This window comes from Lycium barbarum, chromosome 5 (genome assembly GCF_019175385.1).
Source record: "Lycium barbarum isolate Lr01 chromosome 5, ASM1917538v2, whole genome shotgun sequence".
NCBI classification, from domain to species: Eukaryota; Viridiplantae; Streptophyta; class Magnoliopsida; order Solanales; family Solanaceae; genus Lycium; species Lycium barbarum.
The window spans coordinates 139,479,710-139,503,828 of NC_083341.1; the positions used below are offsets into that span (position 1 = coordinate 139,479,710).

The 24,119-nt window shown below is 33.9% G+C and overlaps 2 protein-coding genes across 2 annotated transcripts; one reads left to right on the top strand and one right to left on the bottom strand.

The window, feature by feature from the left end:
• The first annotated feature begins 13,474 nt into the window (after nucleotides 1–13,474).
• Nucleotides 13,475–18,394, top strand: LOC132641876 (protein NSP-INTERACTING KINASE 1-like). The gene is made up of 11 exons (XM_060358968.1): nucleotides 13,475–13,852; nucleotides 14,022–14,151; nucleotides 14,452–14,523; nucleotides 14,625–14,768; nucleotides 14,857–14,928; nucleotides 15,137–15,196; nucleotides 15,319–15,419; nucleotides 15,583–15,732; nucleotides 16,192–16,533; nucleotides 16,947–17,326; nucleotides 17,699–18,394. Exons 1-11 carry the CDS (start codon nucleotides 13,750–13,752, stop codon nucleotides 18,017–18,019), a joined length of 1,875 nt encoding a protein of 624 aa, XP_060214951.1. The 5' UTR covers nucleotides 13,475–13,749; the 3' UTR covers nucleotides 18,020–18,394.
• A 1,143-nt stretch (nucleotides 18,395–19,537) lies between these two features.
• Nucleotides 19,538–21,006, bottom strand: LOC132639910 (F-box/FBD/LRR-repeat protein At1g13570-like). Its single transcript, XM_060356297.1, has 3 exons — nucleotides 20,197–21,006; nucleotides 19,922–20,101; nucleotides 19,538–19,804 (listed from the first exon to the last, which is right to left on the bottom strand). The coding sequence occupies exons 1-3, from the start codon at nucleotides 21,004–21,006 to the stop codon at nucleotides 19,538–19,540; spliced, it is 1,257 nt and encodes a 418-aa protein (XP_060212280.1).
• Nucleotides 21,007–24,119: the final 3,113 nt, after the last annotated feature.

Sequence of the window (24,119 nt, forward strand, 5' to 3'; positions counted from 1 at the left end):
CTACCTTCATCCTGGTGTAATGTCTATTTGTCTTTATTAATTGCATTCAACCAGTGGAAGGCTTCCTCATTCGCCCGCCTAATAATGTCCATCTGCAGGTTAAACTTCTTCTCCTGATGCTTTGTTGCAACCGCCCACATCTAATTGCAAAGTGTTGGGGTTCGATATGCCTTTTGGAAGTTTGCATTCAAATGCCTTAAACAATAACGATGGTAGGCAAAGGGTGGCTGCCACCACTGCAAATTGAACATATTGTGCAATATGCCAGCATTTCTGTCTGATATCACACATATTCCCATGCGATCCTTAATAACGTGTTGCCTTAAGTAGTCCAAAAGCATACCCCACGTACTTATGTTCTCATTAGCTGCAATTGCAAAAGCTAGAGGGAATATAGCTCCATTTGCATCCATTCCAACTACTATTAGCAGCTTTATGTCATACATCCCGTACACATGTGTTCCATCTGTTGATATTACAGGCCGACAATGAGCAAAACCATCAATGCATGGTTTGAATGCCCAAAACACAAAATCAAAATATTACCGGGCACACCAGGCTTCGATTTGAGCTTCTATTCAACAACAGTACCATGATTGAATTGTTGTAGAGCCGCCATGTATCTCGTTAACTTCTTGAAAGAGCCCTCCCAATTTCCGTAGACTATCTCATGTGCATGCCTACGCCCAAGATATGCCTTCCTCCTAGTAACAATTTTGCTATACACTTTCTGGACGGTTGTAATACAATCTTTAATAGGGAACCTGAAAAAGTTGAAATATCAGCATATAACAACGATGAACATTATATTAACACCAAAAATAAAATAAACTTAGGTGAAGGGGGTACCTTGGGTTTTTCTAATGTCGCCAACTAATACACGAGCAATCATATTAGTATCTAGATTGCAATGATCATCTGGGAGGTCACCCATATCACAAGTGTGCTTTGTGTAGAACTTTGAAATAGTCCACATCTTTTCAGCAGTTTCCTTACCACGGAGCATCCATTCGCAACCTTGATATTTTTGCTTGCAGACCAATCGCTAAAGTTTTCGTGTGGAATCGTCAACTTTAAAATCCCTCATCCCCTGGATGCAATAAATCTTTACAGCCCTTTGCAATGATTTTTTCGAGCTGAAAATCATGCCTTTTTCAATATGAGCATTTTGTTTTAAAAGACCCACTGACTCTTTCCACAAACTTCACCGAATATGATCATCATCCCTAGTAAAGACAAAGGCATCTGGGCGATCTTGAAGATGATCAAGATAGGGGATCTCATCGGAATACCACTGAATCGGGGTCGACTCTTGCTGTTGAAATTGGCTTTGCGGCTAAACCGGAGTCGACTTTTGCTGTTCAAATGGTTGCTGTGAATTCAGTTCCTCCTGGTGTGCCGGACTGTTCATCGTGTCTTGCAATAGTTCTACTTGATATTGAGGATTAGTTCCAACCTCAATCTCATTGTCAATTTGCTCATTGATAACGTCCAAATCCACTCCTCAAAGAGAAAGTGTACACGGTCGTATGCAATATAATTTACCTAACTATGAGTCGGGGTCGATCCCACAGGGAACAATATACTAGGCGACTAAGAAAGTAAGGAACTTTCACCAACTAAGCTAAAGCCAAACGATAGATAATATTTTGGTTTTTGAGAAAATTATAACTAATGCGGAAATGTAAACTAACCTAGAAAGCAAGTAAAATGATCAATGACCACAAGCATGGATAATAGGAGATTACACTCAAGTAACGATCCAACGTATTTTACGATTTTGCAACTAAGAGCGGGTTTATGTTAATAGATAATGATTTCTAAAATCTTATTGAAAGTCTTCCAACCAAATCAATGAATTTCACTCTAAGCTTTTCCAAGCCTTAGAGTGTGATATTAGGCACAATCAATTTAACCTCAAGTAACTATCCTCTTCCGAACTCAAGTTATTAGATGGGTTTAATGACCCAAATTCTTGTTAATTAATCTTTCCCAACCTAGATTTCCTCTTCCGAGCTCAATCAAAGTAAATGGGCGAGTCTTAGGGTTAGCTAATCCCTTAAGAAACATTAAAGAACAAGATTAATTAAATCAACAAAGACCCACTTCAATAGTAATAAAAATCATTCAATACATAAGCAAAACAAGAGTTTCATCCAACACTTTAATCATAGAATATTTTCATAAACAAGATTCAAGTGAAGAAAATAAATACTACACACTTAGATATACAATACAAAGCAAGGAATTGAAGAAATGAATTAAAGGTTTAAGAAATGCTCAACCAAATCTTCAACCCCAAAGTGTGGTGTAGGAACCTAGTCTCCAAAAATTGTATGAAATGGACAAAGATGAGTTTTACAAACCCTAGCATTCTATTTATAGAAGTGCCAAAACGGGAACAAAATTTGGACAAAAACACCTTGCGTGCACAACATGCTACTCGCATCTTGTGTCGCATGTGCAACATGAGAGTCGCATGTTGTGCCAAACCGTAGCATGTTGTGCAAATATCTCTGTCAGCAGATGCTGCAGCAAGTGCTGCTCGCATGCACAACATGCTGCAACAAGTGCTACTAGCATGTGTTGCCAGAAAGTGCTTCTTGTTCTATTTTTGCTCTATTTTGCTCTGTTATGCTCTTCGGGCATCTTATCCTACAAAACAACATAAATACACAAAAATTAACAACAAAAGTGCTTGAAGAGTCACAAAAGCTTAAGGAATTAGCATCGAATATCCCGTAATTTCGCGGCACATCACTCATCGTCACTTTCCTCCGCATTAGGTATTTCTTCACTATCGCTGGATGACGTCACTATATAATTCGGATAATCCGGATAATCCATAGGAGGTCTTTGCCTATAATTTGGTGCAACCACCACATTCTCCCTACATAAGTAATTAGAGTATTTTAACTACTACACATCAAATAACACTATTGATGTTAAAAAAAATAGACGTACCGATAGTAATCAACTGCACCGATACTTGAGGAAGGACCATCGCTTTGAGTTGTTGGATAGGCTGAGGATGTTCCAACATGGTTCATCCATCCCGATTGAGGAGACCGTCCGATATGATCCATATTAGGTGTATAACCCCTAAATAATATAATCGATATCATTAGTTCCATTCAAGTGCCACTACACATAATAATAATAATCATGATGATGATGATGATCATCATCATCATCATCATAATGATGATGATGATGATGTAAAAAAATGAATATTTACCACTGCCCATCAATTTGCTGACTTAAACTATCCAGAGGCATTTGGCTAGTCAAAATGCTTTCATAAGTACTCATGTCAGGGTAATTGTGTTGATAAGTAGGTTCCGCTTGAGTGACTTTGGCTTGACTTATAGACGGGGCTTCCCGACGAGGTTTATTTTGGGCTTCCCGAGAAGCCCTAGCCATGAATTCAAGTCGATTAATGGGGACCTTCTCTATATACATTTCAAGGACGTTTAAAGTTATGCATTTCCTATAATCATAAGACGCCTTCAAATAATCAGTCAAAGAACCATCATCTTGAATACACCACTGTCCATAACTAATTATACCTTGCGGCGTAAATGATATTGGATATTTTTCAATTATATTTAAATCAAAATCACTTCTACTAATTTGTAGTATATTATACAAGGCTTGGAGTAGTTTTGAGAATTTTAAGTCAAGTGAAAACTTAACATGGTATTTTGGGGGAGAATCATAACGCAAATTATTTTCCTCGAATATAATTTGTCCGTTCCAGGATAAAGAAACTCTAATTTTTGGAACATCTGCCATATTTTGAATAATTCAGGAGGAATAAAAAATGCAAAAACTGGATGAAACTTAGAATTTGTGTTAAAAATTGGATGAAACTTAGAATTTTTTCCCTTATACGAACTCGGTATTAATAAGATTTGAAGTTTGAATATAGAACCAACGCATGCATGCAATTAGTGTGTCTTGCAATGTTACGTCAAATCAAATTAAGTACGGAGTGTTGCATAACGCGTGAATTAATCGGGCTATGTCAGGTCCTGGCAGAATAGCACAGTAAAATAATGCGTTATTCTGTCACAACGCAGTAAAATACTGCGTTATGACACTCCGTTATACCGCTGCAGTATATTGTCACCTCAACTGTCAAACAGAAAAACGTCATAATTCGAATCAAACTTTAAGTGTTATATAACGTAATTTGATGAATAGTTGTCACACAAAATTCCACACAAAATTGAGTTACTATGTCATTTTTTGACCAATTTAGAGATATTAGTCGTGTTATATCGTTCACTCCAGCAAACATATTTGAAGCAATGGGTAGGACCTGGGAACTAGATGATGATGATTTTCATTACTCAAATAACCCTAACGACAAATTCTATCGAGAATACAATAATAAAATGAGAGAGGAGTGAGATTGGCGTGTTAGGGAGGCTGCAACACTGGAGCACAAGTTAGCGTCAGTAGGGCTTAAACGCCCAAAAAAAGTGCTATGTCAATGCCTCGTGGAACTCCACAAGAGTATAATTTTGCTCTTAACCATTTTCGCGAAAAGAACAATCGGATGCAAATACGTTACCTTAGGGTAGAATATGGTGTACATGGTAGCACAAGATTTAGATCCAAGTGGGATTCGGACTGTGAGATGTCCGATGAAGATTAATATTTTTTTATATAAAGTAAGTAGGTAGGGTCATAAAGACCCCCCCTCTCCCGGCCCAACTACGAGTACATGGGGGTTTGCAACTATATAAGTAGCACTTTCTTTTGTTATTAGACTACAACGTATTCAATGTTGAGTAGTAGAAACTCAGCTTGGTCTTTACTCCTTCCAAAAGAACCAAATAGCAGCGATGATGAGAGTTCAAATCATAGCAGTTTTTCGAGCGATACCAGTGATTTCAAACTAGATGAGCTAAATCCCCACCTTCTTATAGAGCGTAATGATGATTTCTGCAGTGTGAAATATTCAGATCCGCGGGAATATTATTGCGGTTTACGCCGAGAATGGTCACATCGGCTTGCCGAATCAGAACGTCTTGTTCGTGACTTGGAAAATCTCAAAGCTCCAATCCCAACAAGGTACTCCTTAACCATGCCTCAAGTAGGTCCAGAAACTTGCGAGCTTGCCGTGCAAAGGATTAGAAAAGAAAACAACAGAATGCTGGCAAGACGATGTAGATTTTACATGCTAAAGTTGGCCGAAGAACAAGCATCATCAACCGGTAGAGAACTAACTGCTACTAAAACAAGATGTGTCTTAAGAAACCGCCAATAGTTTTTTGAGGACGATCTTGAGGACTTGTACTCTGATGATGATTAAGAATGTTGTGATTTTAGTTTTAAGTTTAATTTATGATGATGTTGTTATTTTGAAGAATATTAGTATATTAAGTATTTTCATCTACACAAGGTTATGAATGATGCAATTTAATTTTTTTTTTTTTTTTTTGTATGAATGCTGCCATTTTGACTAACTTTTGATTAATTATTAATGAACAAGTTTAAGTATTCACAAAGAACTTCAAGCTAATGACACAAAGCCTTCAAACGAAAATGGCGTTTGAGCACTTTTCAACCACTAAAACGGCCATCCAAACTTTTGTGTATCCTTGATGTATTGATCCTACCTTATTAATCGCACAAAAATAAGTAGGGTTCTATATAAAATATTGAAGTTTCGGGGTCCCGAAGCATGATTAATCTATAGTCAAAGTACGTTAAAAAGTGTAATGGAAGAAGGGTTAACCAAAAGGGCCGGAAAAAAAGGACGGATACTATAGCGCAGTAAATTACTGCGCTATAGCAGTTAACGGAGCCGTCCCCATTAACCACTTTAGCGCAGTAAATTACTGCGCTAAAGGCAGTTTGGTAACTTTTTTTTTTTGTTGGGGTATTTTGGTTCAAAATGTTTTTTTTGGGGTCATTTTGGTTTCGGACCCGCCATCAATATGCTAGCTAATAGAGATTACGGCTATAGTGATAAAAGATAATAGTTATTCAAAATAATTAAGTAGTATATTAAAATTAGTGAATATCGTATTCAGAATATGAATCTAGACAAATTTTTGACCACTTCCTTTTGAGCTATTAAAATTATTTTCTCAACAAGGTGAACTTTGCTTGTATCAGTTGAGAATATAGTTAAACTAGTGAATTTGACCGCGCTATGCGCGGCCCTAGAATATATTCTCTTGTACAAATAAAACAGAATTTATATTGCAAATGCGTAAAAAATAGAAGTAACATGATAATGAAAATAAAAGCTTGCATTAGAAAAGGAGTAAAAATAAAGAGCAAAGGAAAATAAAAAGGATTTTTCGTTCAAACTCTTGCTTTTTGTTTGGTTGTCCCCATACTTGAAAAAAGAAACATATTTTTGTTTGATACACAATTTAGAGTTCAACACAATCTTCTGAATCTTCCTAATTGAAAGTTTTGAAAGATTTACCTTGAATACAAAGCACAATTTTTGGCACCATCTAATACCTCTCTTACTTGACTTTCTCTTGTTTTTCTATTTCACATGATCATGCATATGTATCTCCAATCATAATCCATCTGGTCATGCCGTTGTAATTGTCTTATCCTTGGATGCATAATTAACATTGACTCCTATTTCAAGTAATGCTTATTTTTTTCGCTGCTTGTAATTGCATCCTTTGGCCAGTTCTTAATTTTCAAGTACTCATCACGGTACATAATTGCATTACCACTCATAAGCGATAACTTCATTTCCTTATACATTAACACATATATAAATATAACAATGAGAATGAAAAAAAAAACTGAATCATATTCACAGTAGTTTATTGACCCGTTTTCTTAAATACTAAATTTTTTTCTTCATGACTTTTGTAATACTTTCTAACCATTGTATTTTGATTTAATCAAATCAATTAACAAAGAATAAGAAAAGATACAGGAAACAGTTAAAGAAGAAAAAATAACCAAAGAAATGCTTACAAAATGTCTTCCTAACGTTGCAGACCCCCAACTGGAAGTATGAATATATTGTTTTCTCTTTTATACATTCTCTACTACTAATTACTTTTAATGTCCTAAATAAACGTGTATGAATTTATATAATAAAGGAGGGTAACCGGTTAGTTTCTTCACCTAAGTAACCTACATAAGTGAAATAAATAAAGAAGACAAAGAGTCACTATTTAGCCTACTTATCTATCAAACATTATTTTCACACACAGAAAACAACAAAATTAAAGAAAATGCCAAAAAGAATTGATGATCAAGTTAGCTATGATCAACTTTAGATATAAATATATGATTCACGTTCTCCAAGTCAGAATAGAAAAGATTAGAAAGTAGTAACAACTATTTTTAAGTTAATTAATAAATTCATTATAATCTCAATCGCGAGAGACTTTTCGGATTCTTTTTCCTCCATAAATAAGGAATTCAATGTTGGAACAATAATAGCTACTTATGCATAATGTACGTAGTAATTTGCAAGTAAATAATAAATTTCTCCATGAATAAGAAGAGTGGAGTATTAATTATTGAGCAATTTATTGTTGTTACAATAAAATACATAAAAAGATAGGATAAAAAGCAAAACAAATAAGAAAAAGGAGAAAAAAGATAATTGTGTTTCTAGGCCATAGAGAGGTGTCACATCATCTTTCTATTGCCTAGCTTTATATTATATATAGATACTAAAAATATTTTCTCTCTAACAATTTCAATTTTCACATTTCAACTATATTTCATCAAGAACTCCTTTTTCTCTTTATGATTAAACTTTTCACCTAGACTTGATATAGTATTGTTTATGTTATGAAATAGATATTTTCTACTGTCTTTGTAGATTTGAAAAGAGGAAAAGGAACCGTACTAAAATCAAGAAAGAAAAAAAAAGAAAAAAGAAAAAAAGAGAGATTTAGTATTCCTTTCGGTTCATAATAAGAGAGTTTTAAGGATTTGACATGTTCATTTAGAAAATTACTGTACTTAATACATTAATTAAAAAAGCTAGAAAAACACTTATATTATGGATCGATCGAAGGGAGTAATTAAGAAAGCAATCAATATATAATATAAAGCTAGGCATAGACAATTCTACGTAGCACCTCTCTATGGCTTCCATTGACATTTATCTTTTTTTTCCTTTTTTTTTTTGGCTTTTTTCCTCTCCTCCATCCTATTAGTTTAATTTAACTTATATTTAAAATTCAAATTAAAGGTCTATTAAAATTTGTAAACGTTATGGTTCTTCTCCTTCCCTTTAATTTTTATTAATATATGGTAATGTGCTAAAGGTATGGGGTAAAAAAACGTTATTATTCTTCTCCAACTTCCTGTAATTAATTTTTAGTAATGTGTAGTAAAGTGCTAAAAATAGGAGATAAAAAGACAAGAAGTAACCTACAAAGACAATTGGGTCAATAAGAAAATCACCTCAACATTCTTCAGTTCAAACTCTTGATGATCATGTGCACGCAACAATGCATTGTGCAAAGCGGAGAAATTCACAAATCACCATTCAACAATGTATGCATGGATTACTTCATATTGGGATTCTTAGGATTTTCTACAATTACTATACAGTGATTTTTCTTTTATATTGTGGCATTACATGTCTCATCATTATGGGTATACAAAGTTCACATTTTATGTTAAGTTCCCATACAAAGAGACTGAAAAAGCCATAGATAGGTTTGGATATGTACTGAGCAAGAAATTAAAATATATGATCTATCCATTTTAGCTCCGACGGTATTAGGAAGTTCTCCAGCATGAGGTCCAGTATATTTATAGTTTTTTACTTTGTATGATAAAAATTTGTCTTATAAGATTCATGTGTTAGAGAATATTTTATTTTGGTTGAACTTAGTTGTATATGCTAGCTTTCGCAAATTCAAATAGACCCATTTAACTTACAGGCAAAGGTTTGGCAAATGTTTTGGTTGAAAATGTTACTCTTTTGTGTTTCATAATTTCTTACTCAGTATTTGCTAAATTTTGGTTATTTTTGCTATGCCATCTACATCGAGGAGCCTGATACCCTCAGTGATATCTACCTCAAAGTTGTATGCATTTTTTCTAAGGTAATTATATGCACTCTCTAAATTCATAAACTATTTTCTTCTACTCTTAATTAAATTTAATTTCTTTAATATTTCATACTTATTTCATTAGATTTGTTCAGAAATATAATTAGATCTGTTTAAGAATTGAAAAAATGTAAATTTGAAAATTGTTTTGACATTTAATGATTCAAAAATAGAGGCAAGACCTAACTTCTTGTAAGAAATGATAATTTGCCTAGCATAAACTGGAAACTTCAAGTGCGTTTTATTCAAAATAGCTAATTTCAACTTGAGAAATTAAAATAAATTATTTTTGCCTTAGCTTTACCCAATTACTTTATGTGTTTTAATATACATCAGATGTTGAAGGATTGTTTAATTTGTTCATAGTTTTCTACAACAACTAAGATAATAAAGAAATTGTTTGTCTGCAAGGAAAAGGTTTTTCTTTAATATTTCATACTTATTTCATTAGATTTGTTCAGAAATATAATTAGATAAATTTGAATATTGTTTTGACATTTAATGATTCAAAAATAGAGGCAAGACCTAACTTCTTAACAGAAATGACAATTTGCCTAGCATATGCTGGAAACTTGAAGTGTGTTTTATTCAACATAGCTAATTTCAACTTGAGAAATTAAAATAAATTATTTTTGCCTTAGCTTTACCCAATTACTTTACTTATCCACGCTTTCTAATATTTTGTTAATTAGCATAGCAAACGAAAACTATATAGTATTATTATTCCTTGATTCTGTGTTTTAATATACATCAGACGTTGAAGGATTGTTTTGTTCATAGTTTTCTACAACAACTAAGATAATAAAGAAATTGTTTGTCTGCAAAGAAAAGGTTTTTCTATTAATTTTTCATCTTCACCTTTTTTTTTGTGACAAAGAAGGAAATCTCTTTTTATTTTTATAACTGTATATAGAGGAGAGGGGAAAAGGAAATGGGTGAGGGAATTATAAGGGGATTGAATTTTCCAAACAAGGTAAAAATTCAGGTAGCCAACAATTAGACCATTAATATTTCCCACAAAGTTTTGAATTTCACTCTAAGTTATGCATCTATTTAAGTTTTTCATCTTCTTATTTTTTTATTTTTTATAGAAAGGCTAATAACTCTTAAGTGATGAAAAAATATATAAGCTTAAGTGTTGATAATATAATTGGTTAAAACTTGAAATATTTTAAAAGGAATTTAATATCGAAAGTATAATTCGTGCAAAGCACAGATAGATTCACTAGTTAAATTAGAAGGCTAAAGGAGAACGCAAACTCGTAATCACACCCCTTAGAGGCTCATTCGAGACACTTATTTTTTATTGGTTGAAAAAGTGATAATTATTTATTTTGTTTTTAATAATTGTTGTATTCGAATCAGTTCATTTTCACCTAAATTAAGAAAAAATGATACTGATTATTAGTAGAGCTACTGTAGTGCATTATAAATATTATTTCAATATATTATATAATATTTTCCGGAAGAAATCAATGAAAAACATAAGATCTTTATACAAATATTTTCTTCTAATTAAATTGTAGCAAACCATAAAAAAATATTTTCTGGAAATTAAGCTTTGTTACCTAATAGCGTAAAGTTTCTTACACTAACAAATAGTATATAACTTAAATTTGTTAATCACCTCCACTATTTCCACATCCGGCAACGAAAAGAAAATTGGTTAAAAAAAGAAAGATTTTTTTCTCAAAGAATAAAGATGGAATGTTGAGCAAACGAACCTTTAAAGATCTCCACTTTACTTCCAAAGTCAAAATTTTTTAATTGTCCCCACCCATTTGCATGCCTTTTAAACCCCACTTCTCCAGCTTTTGTGAAAATAAATACAGAAATACTGCAAATACAGTCCAACCTCTTTATAACGGTGTCGTTTGTTCATTATTTTAATGAACGTTACAGTGAAATATGGTAATAAAAAACATATAATATAACATATTGTTAAAATCGATTCTAAAAAGGTTTGAATTTTATAGTGAAATACTATAGAAGATGACTGTTATAAAAGATCCTATTATAAACACTTCTGAAAAGATAATTTGGATTAGTTAAACTGTCTCAATAATGTCACTTCAGTCCATTAATCGAAGAGAGAATTGCTTTTGCTAATTTAGGAAGAAATGAATTATTTTACGTACTACCATTACTGACCTTTGGGACACACTATGATAGTAATTCTCTCGAAACGTTCCTCATATATTTGGTGTATGAGTAATTAATTTAACAGATAATGTCGAAACAAAATTAACTCTCTAAATGATAAAACTACTAAAAGTAGTGGAAAAACAACTTTTGTGGACAATCTAAGGCAATTACTCCTGGGTGTTTATAAACGTGAGTTCGAAATTTAAGTTTATGAGTTTTAGATTCTAAAAAAAATTATAATTTACAGAGTTTAGATGAATTACTGCCTTACTCAGTGATTTTTTTTAACACAATTACAATTTTTTAGCAAAATTACTGGATATCGCCAAACCTGTAGCTAAAACAATAGCTCTGTCTTTATTTTATATATTGCGTACTACTAGTATAGATTACAAAGAGAAATGAATTACTAGTCACAATCTTTAAAATTGAGTTTTTATATAATTTACATATGCAAAGGTCATACTACAACAACAACAACAACCCAGTGAAATCCCACATCTTGGGGTCTGGGGAGGGTAGAATGTACGCAGACCTTACTCCTACCAAGGTAGGATGACTGTTTCCGAGAGACCCTCGGGCAAAGGTCATACTAATTGAAGGGAAATAAGGTTATGAAACTAAGTCAGAAGTAGTAAAATTTCGAGTGAAAATGATTATGGAGAAAAAAAATCATACAATTTATTAAAAAAAACTGTATGAACTTTTATTGTATGTCCGGCAAAAGATACTGTCTTTGGATATACTGTAAAAAGATAAGCTTAATTATTACTCCCTCCAAATAAAAAAAAGAGTCAACTTAGCAAATCAAAAAAGAATTAACCTTATTTTTTCATATTTGCCCCTGTTAAGTATTATGTGATCAAATCTCAATGCCTATTTAATTAGGAGTAGTTTAGTCAAATTATCTATTTTTGTCTAGGAATTAGTATTTTCTTAAGGAGTATGCAAATGGTTAAATGAACTCTTTTTTGATCTGGAGGTAGTATCACATAAATCAATGAATTCTTTCACCTAAATAACCCAACTTGTTGAGGATGGCCAAACTCCCACGAAACTTTATCTATACTCAGTAGTCCTGGAATTTGGAATGAGATAAAGTTAAACATAAGTCACAAATTAAATTTGAAGTTTTTATTTTAAAATTCCACTGAATTGGGGAGCTCAAATATGACCTTCCCAGTATGTTGCATGGGTAGAGCTACAATTTTGAGTTTATGTGTTTTGATATTTAAAAAAAAATAATTTACTGGATTCTTGCTAAATTATTTATACATATAAGTGAATTTATGAACACATACATAAATTGGATCAAAACTTATGAATTCTGTCGAACCCGTAAGCAAAATTGTAGCTCCGCACCAGTGTTCGTGTTAACTATATAAACAATATAATCAAAACTAAGTCCTTGATAAAGTAGTTATAAGTAAGTCTTCACAATAGTTTTAACCGATAAATAAAAATGATAAGTAATATGCTATTACAAAATAATTTACACTAATAATTTAATTTTTTTCACATTTGTAGTCTAGGCAAATACTGTCCTTGGATTCTGGGAAAGAGGTCAGTGTTAGTATGTCTGCACATAAATCCATGAATAGTTTCTCCTAAAATAACAATTTTTTTGCAGATTACAAAATTCACAGAGAATATTAGATTCCCTGTTTCTTTAATTAAAGTTCAGCATATATTGAAGCAATCCCAATAAGCATGTCCTACTTACCCCTACTCTAACCCCCATGGCCCACAAAAAGAATTTTCAGAATAAAAATATTTAATAATAATCATTTTAGTGCTTAACAGTCAGATTCTCAAATCTCAAATACCATTTACATCATTTTACTTCCTTCCTCTAATTTATTTATGTGATATACTTTTTTTTTTTTAATCTGTTCTTTTTTATTTGATAATAATTTAGTTTTAAATTTTATCTTTTATGTTTAACGAGATGAAATATAACTATACAAATATCTTTTGGCTTGTCTTAGATCAGAAGATTAAAAAATCTTCCTTTATTTTCTTAAACTCTGTGCTCAGTCAAACTATATCACATAGACGGAGGAAGTAATTCTTAAAAAAATAAACAGTGAAAGTTCCCTCTACACCAATGTATGATTGAAGGAATTTTTCTTTTTTCACCACCTTTTGAATTTATCAAGACAGGGTTAATTAAATAAACACCCCCACTTTTTTTTTTTGGTTACAGAAAAGTTACTATATTTATACTTTGCTTAACTGAACAAAAGTGGCTGGCATGTTGTTTTAGCTCTCACTTTTTTAACCACCAAAAAACTCTGACATAAAGCTGTTTGAGACTTTGAGTGAGTGAGTGTAAGTTTCTGTAAAATGAAGAATTGTACCATTTTCCAATGCTTCATATTTGTTGAATAAAAGTTGTGTCTTTTTGGGTTGGTTTGAAAGTCTTACCAAAAATCAAACTAAAAAAACCAAGTCCCAAATTTCTTCTTTCATAATTTTTTTTTCTCATTTTTGCTCTTTTTTAAGGTTGTTTCTTGGACTTTTAAGACCAATGGAAACAAGAAGTATCAGTGGTGTTTTTGCTTTTGTAGTATTATTGAGTTTCTTGGTTTATTCAAGTGCTATGCTTACACCTAGTGGTGTTAATTATGAAGGTTAGTTCTTGTTAATTCTCATAAAGATTGAAACTGAGAGAATTTTTTTAGTTTAAACTTATATGGGGTTTCTGAAAATTTTGAAAGGAATGAGATATGATCAATTTTTTAAACATATAAAGAAATTCATTATTTTCCTTTTTATTTTTTGTATGTTGATTTTGGGCAGTGCAAGCTTTAATGGAGATCAAGAACTCATTGCATGATCCACATGGTGTTTTGAATTGGGATGACAGTTCTGTTGATCCATGTAGCTGGACTATGATCACTTGTTCAAGTGATAAATTTGTCACTGGCTTGTAAGTATACAAGTTTTATTTTCCTTTTTTTTTGTTTTGCCACCCGCCGTTCGATACCTGCACTAGAGCCTGCTTAATCCAAACCGCGTAAGACCCGTTTAAGGGAAGCGCTCCCTAACAGATTTTTTCAATACACATGGCTCAAACCCGAGACCTCTGATAAGGGGTGGAGGGATTACAAATTTTCATGAGTATTCTCTAGTTTTATGATTTTGGCCTTGAAACAAATGAAAGTCTTTCTGAAAATAGAAAAATTATGTTAAAAATAGTTAGGAATTTTAATTTTGTTGAATTCTGCAGGGCAAGTCCAAGCCAAAGTTTGTCTGGGAAAATATCACCATACATCCACAACTTAACTCACTTGGATCTACTGTGAGTACTTTATATGAAAAAAAATTGAAATTTCAAATGATTGATTCAAGAAAATGGAAAAATAGTATACTAATATTGTTGTAAATATTTGTGTCTTACAGGCTTCTGCAGAGCAATAATATATCAGGGCCAATTCCAACTGAACTTGGAATGCTTCAAAAACTTAAAACAATTGATCTTTCTGATAATCAGCTCACTGGTGAAATCCCTCCATCTTTAGCTCAATTGAAAAGCCTCCAATACTTGTAAGCAAAGAAATTTTAAAAGATCTTGAGATAAAAGTGAGTTCTTAAATTACAATAACTAATGTTTTTTTTTTTAATTGTTATATAGGAGACTAAACAACAATAGTCTTAGTGGAGCTGTTCCTTTGAAATTGTCCAATATGACTCAACTGACTCTTCTGTAAGTTCCTTAGCCTCATTTATCTTTGTTTATTTTCTCATGTGAGAAATGGGAAAGTTGTCTCCTTGTGATCTATAGGTCACGCGTTTGAGTCGCGGAAATACCTGCGTGAACGTGGAATGCTTCGTGCACCGGGCTGCCCTTTTTCTTTTTCATGCTTGCTGTTTTCATGATTATATTCTGATGGGATTATTGTTGTTTTTTCTAGAGACTTGTCATTTAACAATTTGAGTGGTCCCGTGCCAAGGCTTCTGGCTAAAACATTCAAGTAAGTTTCTTGAACAATTCTTTGAAATTCAGTATTTTCCCGTTGCTTAAGATTAGAGAAAAGAAATCGTTTTTTTATATTTTAATTTGCTGGTATTTTTTTTTTGTATCTCATTGATGCAGCCTTTTGGGAAATCCTATTATATGTCCAACTGGGAAAGAACCAGAATGCAATGGGACAACAACATCCATGCCTATGCCCTTAACTTTGAACAACTCACCACGTAAGAATCTTGAATCATCCTCTTAATTTTTTTTTGTTTTAAATAATAACGATGTTTGGGACCGAGGCGTATAGTTGTTGTTGGTGGTAATTTCCATTGATGAAATCATGTAAAAATTTGTATAGTCATTTTCCTGACTGAAAAATCTCTTGTGATATCTCAGATGCTCAGCCTTTTGGAAGACCTAAAACTCACAAAGTTGCCTTAGCATTTGGGACAAGTCTTGGATGCATCTGCTTACTAATTATTGGCTTTGGTTTCTTTCTTTGGTGGAGACAAAAGCACAACAAGCAAATTTTCTTTGACATCAATGGTAAGTCTGACATATAGCTAAAACCTATGTTGCTCGAAAATCCTTCAAAAAATACCATTGCACCCGTGTCGGGTCCTCAAATACGCAAGCCGCATCACAGCACTGGGTCAGTGAAGTTTAGAAGTAACTAGTAAACCATGAAAACTTTAATTAATAAAAAATAAAAACAATTCATAGTTATGCGATAACCATAGGTCATTTAGCTAATAAAATCAAAATAGAAATCGAGTTAAATTGCATTGTTGACTAAAAATGTAAGTTATTTTTCAAGAAGAAAAATGTGCTGATCAGTACCCCTGAATAATAAAATTTGTGTGACGATAAATTCGACCTCTTGATATGTCATATACTCAGAACCGTAACCGAGCAACATAGGCTAAAATAAGTACCAAGGTACTAATAATGTGTTGATTTAACTCGGAGAACAAATTTTGTTAATATAATTGTTGATAATTTCAGAACAACATCATGAACAAGTGTGCTTGGGAAACTTGAGGAGGTTCCAATTTAGGGAACTTCAAGCTGCCACAAACAACTTCAGCAACAAGAACATACTCGGGAAAGGCGGTTTTGGGGACGTCTACAAAGGTTGTCTTAGTGATGGCACAATTGTTGCTGTAAAAAAGCTCAAAGACGGGAGTGCAATTGGAGGAGACAAGCAATTTCAAACTGAAGTTGAAATGATCAGCTTGGCAGTGCATCGCAATCTCCTCCATCTGTATGGGTTCTCCATGACACCTACTGAAAGGCTTCTTGTTTACCCTTACATGTCTAATGGAAGCGTTGCTTCTCGTCTCAAAGGTAAAAACAACCTTAAAGAACTAAAGATTATGCAATTTTCATCGAAAAGTATGGTGGGATGGTTGAAATCCCGTCGCCCTTAACCAGCAGTGGGCTTACCCGGGTGAATCCTGAATAGTCAAACTGGTGGACTTCAAATACCTGATGGTTAAACCAAAAAAAGTACTCCAAAAGGAATCACCCCTTTATATATTTAGTAGTAATAAATTAACTTAGAAATTCCCATTTTACCCTCAGTGAGATGTTATAGGCCACAAGTTTTAAAAGTCTTCCTTTTATTCTTAAACTTCGTGCCAAGCCAAACACCTTCACGTAAATTGGGACGGAGGGAGTATACAATTGATAGTTGATGAAGCCATTTGTTTCTCTATTCTTGTCCTAAACGGCTGCTGTTTTTCTGTCGTTTCTTGCAGCAAAGCCACCATTGGACTGGACTACAAGAAAAAGAATTGCATTAGGAGCTGCAAGGGGTTTACTATATCTACACGAGCAGTGTGATCCCAAGATTATTCACAGGGACGTGAAGGCTGCAAACATATTGCTTGACGATGACTGTGAGGCTGTCGTGGGAGATTTTGGATTGGCAAAGCTACTGGATCATCGCGATTCACATGTTACGACTGCAGTTAGGGGAACTGTAGGACATATAGCTCCTGAATATCTCTCTACAGGACAGTCCTCAGATAAAACAGATGTTTTCGGGTTTGGGATACTCCTGCTAGAGTTGATATCTGGCCAGAGAGCTCTTGAATTCGGTAAAGCTGCAAATCAAAAAGGCGCTATGCTCGATTGGGTAAGTATTGCACATTCCACGATGTGATGAGAAGGTTTCAATTGCCTTACTTTCCCTCTGCTTAGAAAAAAGAATGCTTCCAACCTTTCTATATTTAGTATGTTTTTAATTCAACATTCGCATTTCACCTTTAACGACATTCCCTTATAGAAATGTCTTAGACATGTTTAAAACCACAAGATTCAAAGGGTATTTTTTTTTGTATATTACGAGGATAATTTATGCACGGTTTCAGTTTAAGATCACAAGATTCAAAGGTCTTATTTACATTCTTAAACTCTGTGTTTGGTAAAACTAAGACCCAAAAAAAAAAAAAAAGAGTATCTTGATTCTTGTTGGGATTGACAATATTAATGTGCATATTTGTTGCAGGTAAAGAAGATTCATCAGGAGAAAAAGCTTGACGTGCTGGTGAGCAAGGACTTAAAGGACAAATATGATCGGATCGAGCTTGAGGAAATGGTACAAGTAGCTCTGATATGCACTCAATATCAACCTAGTCATAGACCAAAAATGTCAGAAGTGGTGAGAATGCTCGAAGGAGATGGACTTGCAGAGAAATGGGAAGCTTCTCAAAGAGCAGAATCCGCCAGGTGCAGAGCCAACGAGTTCTCCTCGTCAGAAAGATATTCTGATCTTACTGATGATTCTTCATTGCTTGTCCAAGCAATGGAACTATCAGGGCCAAGGTGATATAGTAAAAAAGACAATCTTAGCTATTATGAGCTTGTTTTTTTTAATAACCGAGGAATCCCCGAGGGCCAGTGGCAGACGGTTCGAAACTCGGTGGATGATAGACCTGTTCCTCTACTCTCCACTTAAATACCAGACTTTCGTCTACGGTAGGATCTGATTGAACTTGTATATATGATCATATGGAAGATGATAAAGGCATGGGATATGTTCTGACTGTACAGGAAAAAGATTTAAGAACAACTGACCTTTAGGCTGAGTTTTTTTTTTTTTTTTTTCCTGTTTTGAGTGAGAATATTTCTGGGATGTGGATTGTAACCTTGAGCTTGTAAGAATAATATTGTTGAATTTCAGTTTCAGCTTATAAATACTGCACCATATTTCTCATATAAAAATGTTGCTCAAAGGGATTATGTTCCCATTCAAAAGGTGAAAGGATATTATTTTCTGACCTTTCTGACCATTAAGATTAAGGGGTTTAAGTGAAATTTACTCTTGTTTTTTAAATAGACTAATAGTGTCATATAAATAAAACAAAGTGAGTAATGTAAAACGCAGTGAAACTATTAAAATCTATCTAACCATTTGAATTTGAAACTGAGAAATCACAACCAACAGTACTCTTTAGGAATCAGGTAAGTCAAAGGTCAGGAGCTCAATCAAAACTAGCTACTTTGGAATAAAATAAGTTAGAAAAGGAAATATGGAATTCTTGGCTAGAGAAAGGTTATGTGACATGGATACCCAGCCCATCGTTACAGATGATGAGAATCTCGGTGATGAGAATCTCGGTCAATTTGATCGGATTTCATTCTCTCGCTATTCAGAACAGTGGAGCTTTCGCCTCACCCGTTTGGGCTCTGCTCGAATCTAAACCTATGTGCAATCTAAATGGCAATTATTTTTTAAATGATTGAGAAAAAAAGACGGGCGGGTAAAAGATTATGTATCTCCAACGTACTTTCAACTAAATAAATACAATGTCTCAACATTTAATAAAACAACAACTGCAGCTCAATCAGGGTCGACTATATGAATTATTAACTCTCACTATTTCATTTAAGCTCAACTCATGTCATCATCAAATCAAATTGAAGTAAAAGAAAAAAAAATCAAAATAACTTTGAGGACCACAATGAATTCATCAAAAGATTAGTTACCTAGAGCAGTACGTTATGCCTTGAAAAAAAGGATAAACTCCATTCAGCAATATGAGATAAAATTATTACTGTAAATAAATAATCAGAGTCTCATTCCATAGATCATTCAAGAACAGGCATGAAATGTAAAAACCATTTCACTTAGCACATTAGAACAGATTAGTCAAAAACATCCATCCCGATTCACTTATGTTCCCAAACTGATAGTCTTCACAGTGGCAAATGCAAAACGCAGACGTACTGCTACATCAACGTTCATTTCTATTTACACTTTCAAGTTCCAAAACATTTTAGCTAAAGATCATGATCTGATTGAAGACTCGCAAAGATAATGCAGAATTGTGATATAGATACTGATCTACATTATCACAACTTTTGCTCTAAATGAAGCCCTATGGAATTTTGTTATCTCCGCGAGTATTTTGAAAGATTTATCTTCCATTAGACATAGTTTGATTATCATTCTGAGCAGTGCTGGAGACTTGGCCAGTAAAACCTTGATAAGTTGCATTTCAGCCCCTGCTCCTACTACATTGTTAATCTTAACTATCCTCAGGTGATTAAATGTCATATCTGAGAAGCTTGCAGGAATCTCATCAATAGTGTCCCAGGGATTAACAAATGCCTAAGAAACATTAAGAAAAACCCATCAGCCTGAATTTAAAATTGAATATATAATGCAGAATAAGAAAGTCATTGGATACTAAAAACACATAAAAGAGAAAGAGAGAGAAAAATAAACATCATCAGCAACCTCAATTTCTATTTCTTCCAAATATGGGGAGCTTCGTATCAAGAAAAGAGCAAATGAAAGCTCAAAGAATTCTCGCAGAGTAATCCAAGATAGGTAAAGGCGTTTAAGACAGTTAAGAGCAAAGGGAAGCCTTGTTGGTATAACTTCAAATGGTCCAGCATCCAAGACCTAGGAAGAAGATATTAAAAATCAGGATGACTCAAAGCCCAAAACACGGTACATCTATGAAAATGCATTACTATTAAGTCATGAAGCAACATTACCATTAATTGATTCCAGCAGAGATTCTCGAGGGCAGGAACAGACTCAAATATATTGGCAGGATCGCGTTCCGCGTCTACAGGAAATTCTGTAGGCTCAAATGAAACATTGGAAAGAAGAGGGACATTTTTCATTTGTATTAAATGTATATTGCCTAGGAAGACAAATGACCTTAGCTTGGGAGCACTAATCTCTATGGGGTTTGAATTACGTGGGTCTTTCAGCACCAAATTCTCAAGCAACGGGGAATGGGAGATTAAACTTCCAAGGAATTCAGAAGAAATTTCAACATAACTTAGTTCCAGGCTAATTAACCCATCAAATCCCTTAAAGACTGGTGGAGGACGTATTATACATCTTTGGAGAGTCAAATGCCTCAAACGCAAACTTGTGAAAAATGAAGAAGGCAGTTTGTATCGGTCACCTAACGGAGGCCTAAGAACAAAATGTTGAATGCCATTCCTTGTGAGGAAATGTATCAAATTGTCAATATTAGGACATGTTTTCAGATCAGGAATGTCGAGGGTAAACTCGGTAATTTGTCCTGTATGAAGGGCCAAGAGAGGATAGACAATGTTAGCAAATCCAATTGCGGGGGATGTTAAGTCCTCTGTTGTTTCCCAAAGTGTTTGATCAAGTTTCAGTTGTGGAAGTCTGCACCAGTTATATCTCCATTTCTTCGATATGATGCTCGTCCTCACAGCATCTCGTAAAGGCAACCTCATTAAAATTTCACCAATTACACTCTCATGAAGGTTGCTAAGTACATGGGGCGGAGGTAAACATTGTTTTTTCCCATTAGGAGGCACCATATTAAATGATTGCCAACAAAATTCTGCAGAAAATAAACAAGAATACAATAGTTAAGCAATCTCCAAACATTCCGATTAGAGTACACACTACACGGACAGCACCCAACCGCTTTTCACATTGTTAAACAAATAAATTAAAAGGTGCATTATACTAAAATGACTCATCAATATCTTCTTAATAACCATGACTTGCTAAATTTACAGCAAGAATCACATCAATACTTCATGAATCCAAAATATTATTAAGATCTATTATTTAGAAGGGAAAACTAAATGAACAAAAACAGGGATCTCATTATCTTTTGCTGCTTATAAGTAATGACATTATCAACTGAAATCAATAGCTACAAGAAAAAAGTTTTCCAACTCAGCAAGATTTGACATCGAACTAGTAGCTTTACTAAAGCTTTACTAACTTTTCGTTTTATTTATTAATTCTTGTACTAATAGCTTTACTATTAAAATTTGCATAGCCTAGTTAATCTTAGTAGCTTTATTAGCAATGTATACAGTGTTATCAAAAGGGAAAAGCGCAAAAAACTCTAAGGTCGACTGGGGCTTTAAGTGCAAAGCGCAAATAAAGTGTGGGATTTAATGGAAAAAGGCGCAATGGTGCTAAAATACAAATTTATATATGTTTAGTCCAAGACTAATTACAATAAGCATGAATGACAAATACATGGACAAAGAAAGTGTAACAATATTACGATAAAGTGAAATATCAATTTTCTTGTGTCACCTCTTCAAGAGAGGCTCATTGGGGAAAAGTATGTCTTAGAGCCTTGATGATGACACTGAAGCGCACATAAAGTGAGGCGAAACGCTTTGAGCTTTGCTTCAGGGCTTAAGCCCGCTTTAAGAATGCCGTTGACTACACTGAATGTATATAATCTGGAGGTGTCTTGGTACGTGTAAAGACACAATACACAACAAAAAACTGAATAATAATGTTATACTTGTTATAAAATAATAACTATAAAGTAAATATACGGAAGAAATATGTAGAGAGAGAATATGTAGAGAGATATCAGATTATCTTACTTCTGCTCTTTCAACATTACATCTGTGCATCCTATTTATAGAGAAACAGGAAATGAGATATTTTGAGATATTTTGGGATATTTTGGGATATTTTGGATATCCACTATTTGGGATATTTTTGACACTCCCCCTTGGATATCCATTAATAGATGATGTGTCTCGTTAAAACCTTATTAGGAAAAACCCTGTGGGAAAAAGTCCTAATGAAGGAAAAAGAGTGCGCATATCTAATAATACGCTTTGAGAGTTGCCTCATTAAAAACCTTACCAAGAAAACCCAATGGGACAAAACTTGGTTAAGGGAAAAAGAGTACAACACGTATTTCACTCCCCCTGACGAAGACCAAGATTCAGATGTCGGAGTCTTCGCATTCCAATCTTGAATATCATCTTCTCAAGAGTTGAAGTTGGCAAAGATTTAGTGAACAAATCTGCAGGATTGTCACTTGAACGGATTTGTTGCACATCAATATCACCATTCTTCTGGAGATCATGTGTGAAAAATAACTTTGGTGAAATGTACTTTGTTCTATCTCCTTTTATGAAACCTCCTTTTAATTGAGCTATGCATGCAACATTATCTTCATATAATACTGTTAGTATTTTTGTATCACACTTCAAGCCACATCTTTCTCTGATGAAATGTATCACTGATCTCAACCACACACATTCTCTACTTGCTTCATGAATAGCGATTATCTCAGCATGATTTGAAGAAGTAGCAACAATGGACTGCTTGGTCGATCGCCATGATATAGCAGTACCTCCGCATGTAAACAGATAGCCCGTTTGAGATCGAGTTTTATGTGGATCAGATAAATAACCTGCATCTGCATAACCAACAAGATCTGTACTACCTTTGTTAGTATAAAACAGACCCATATCGCTAGTTCCCTTCAGATATCGCAATATATGCTTAATCCCGTTCCAATGACTCCGTGTAGGAGAAGAGCTATATCTTGCTAGCAAATTAACAGAAAATGCTATGTCAGGTCTTGTAGCATTAGCAAGATACATAAGTGCACCTATTGCGCTAAGATATGGTACTTCAGGACCAAGTAGCTCTTCGTTTTCTTCCTGAGGTCGGAACGGATCTTTGCTCACTTCAAGTGAGCAAACAATCATAGGAGTACTTAAAGGATGCGAATTGTCCATGTAAAACCGATTTAAAACTTTCTCAGTATAGGCAGATTGATGGATAAAGATCCCTTTTGCGAAATGTTCAATTTGCAGACCAAGACTGAGTTTTGTCTTTCCGAGATCTTTCATCTCAAATTCTTTCTTCAAATATTCAATCGCCTTTTGGAGCTCTTCTGGAGTTCCAATGAGGTTTATGTCATCAACATAAACAGCAAGTATTATGAACCCTAATTTTGTTTTCTTAATAAAAACACATGGACAAATGGCATCATTTATATATCCTTCATTTATCAAGTACTCACTTAGGCGATTATACCACATACGCCCTGATTGTTTTAAACCATATAATGATCTTTGTAATCTGATTGAATACATTTCCCGAGACTTTAAACCAAATGCTTCAGGCATTTTATATCCTTCAGGAATTTTCATATAAATTTCATCAAGTAAGCCACATAGGCCATGACAGCATCCATCAGTATAAATAATGTGACATCTTCTGTTGTTTGGACTGCTGGCCCAATAAACATTACGTCTACCAAGATGCATCATTTTACTTGGTAATTATTCTACGTCAACATGCTTTAAGAGACGTAGAAATCAAATCCTTACAACCTTATACAATATTGCGCGCTATATTGTATATTGTCGAGAAGATATCATGTTGTATCGGTTCGCAATTCGACATAACTTACTGAGATCTCATCACTTCATTATTTTCAGGTACCTGAACCTCCCATAAGGTTTATGAAGTGTTATGTCGTAGCTCTTCAAGAGCACATTGCCTCCTTATTATGATCATTTGTTCCTCCCTTTTTCAAGGATTATTATATTTGGAACCGATTGGTCTACCATGCTCCATGCACGTTGTAGACTTTGTCCTTCAGGGACATTAAGAGCATATTTTGCAGATGAAATATGAAATAGTTGGG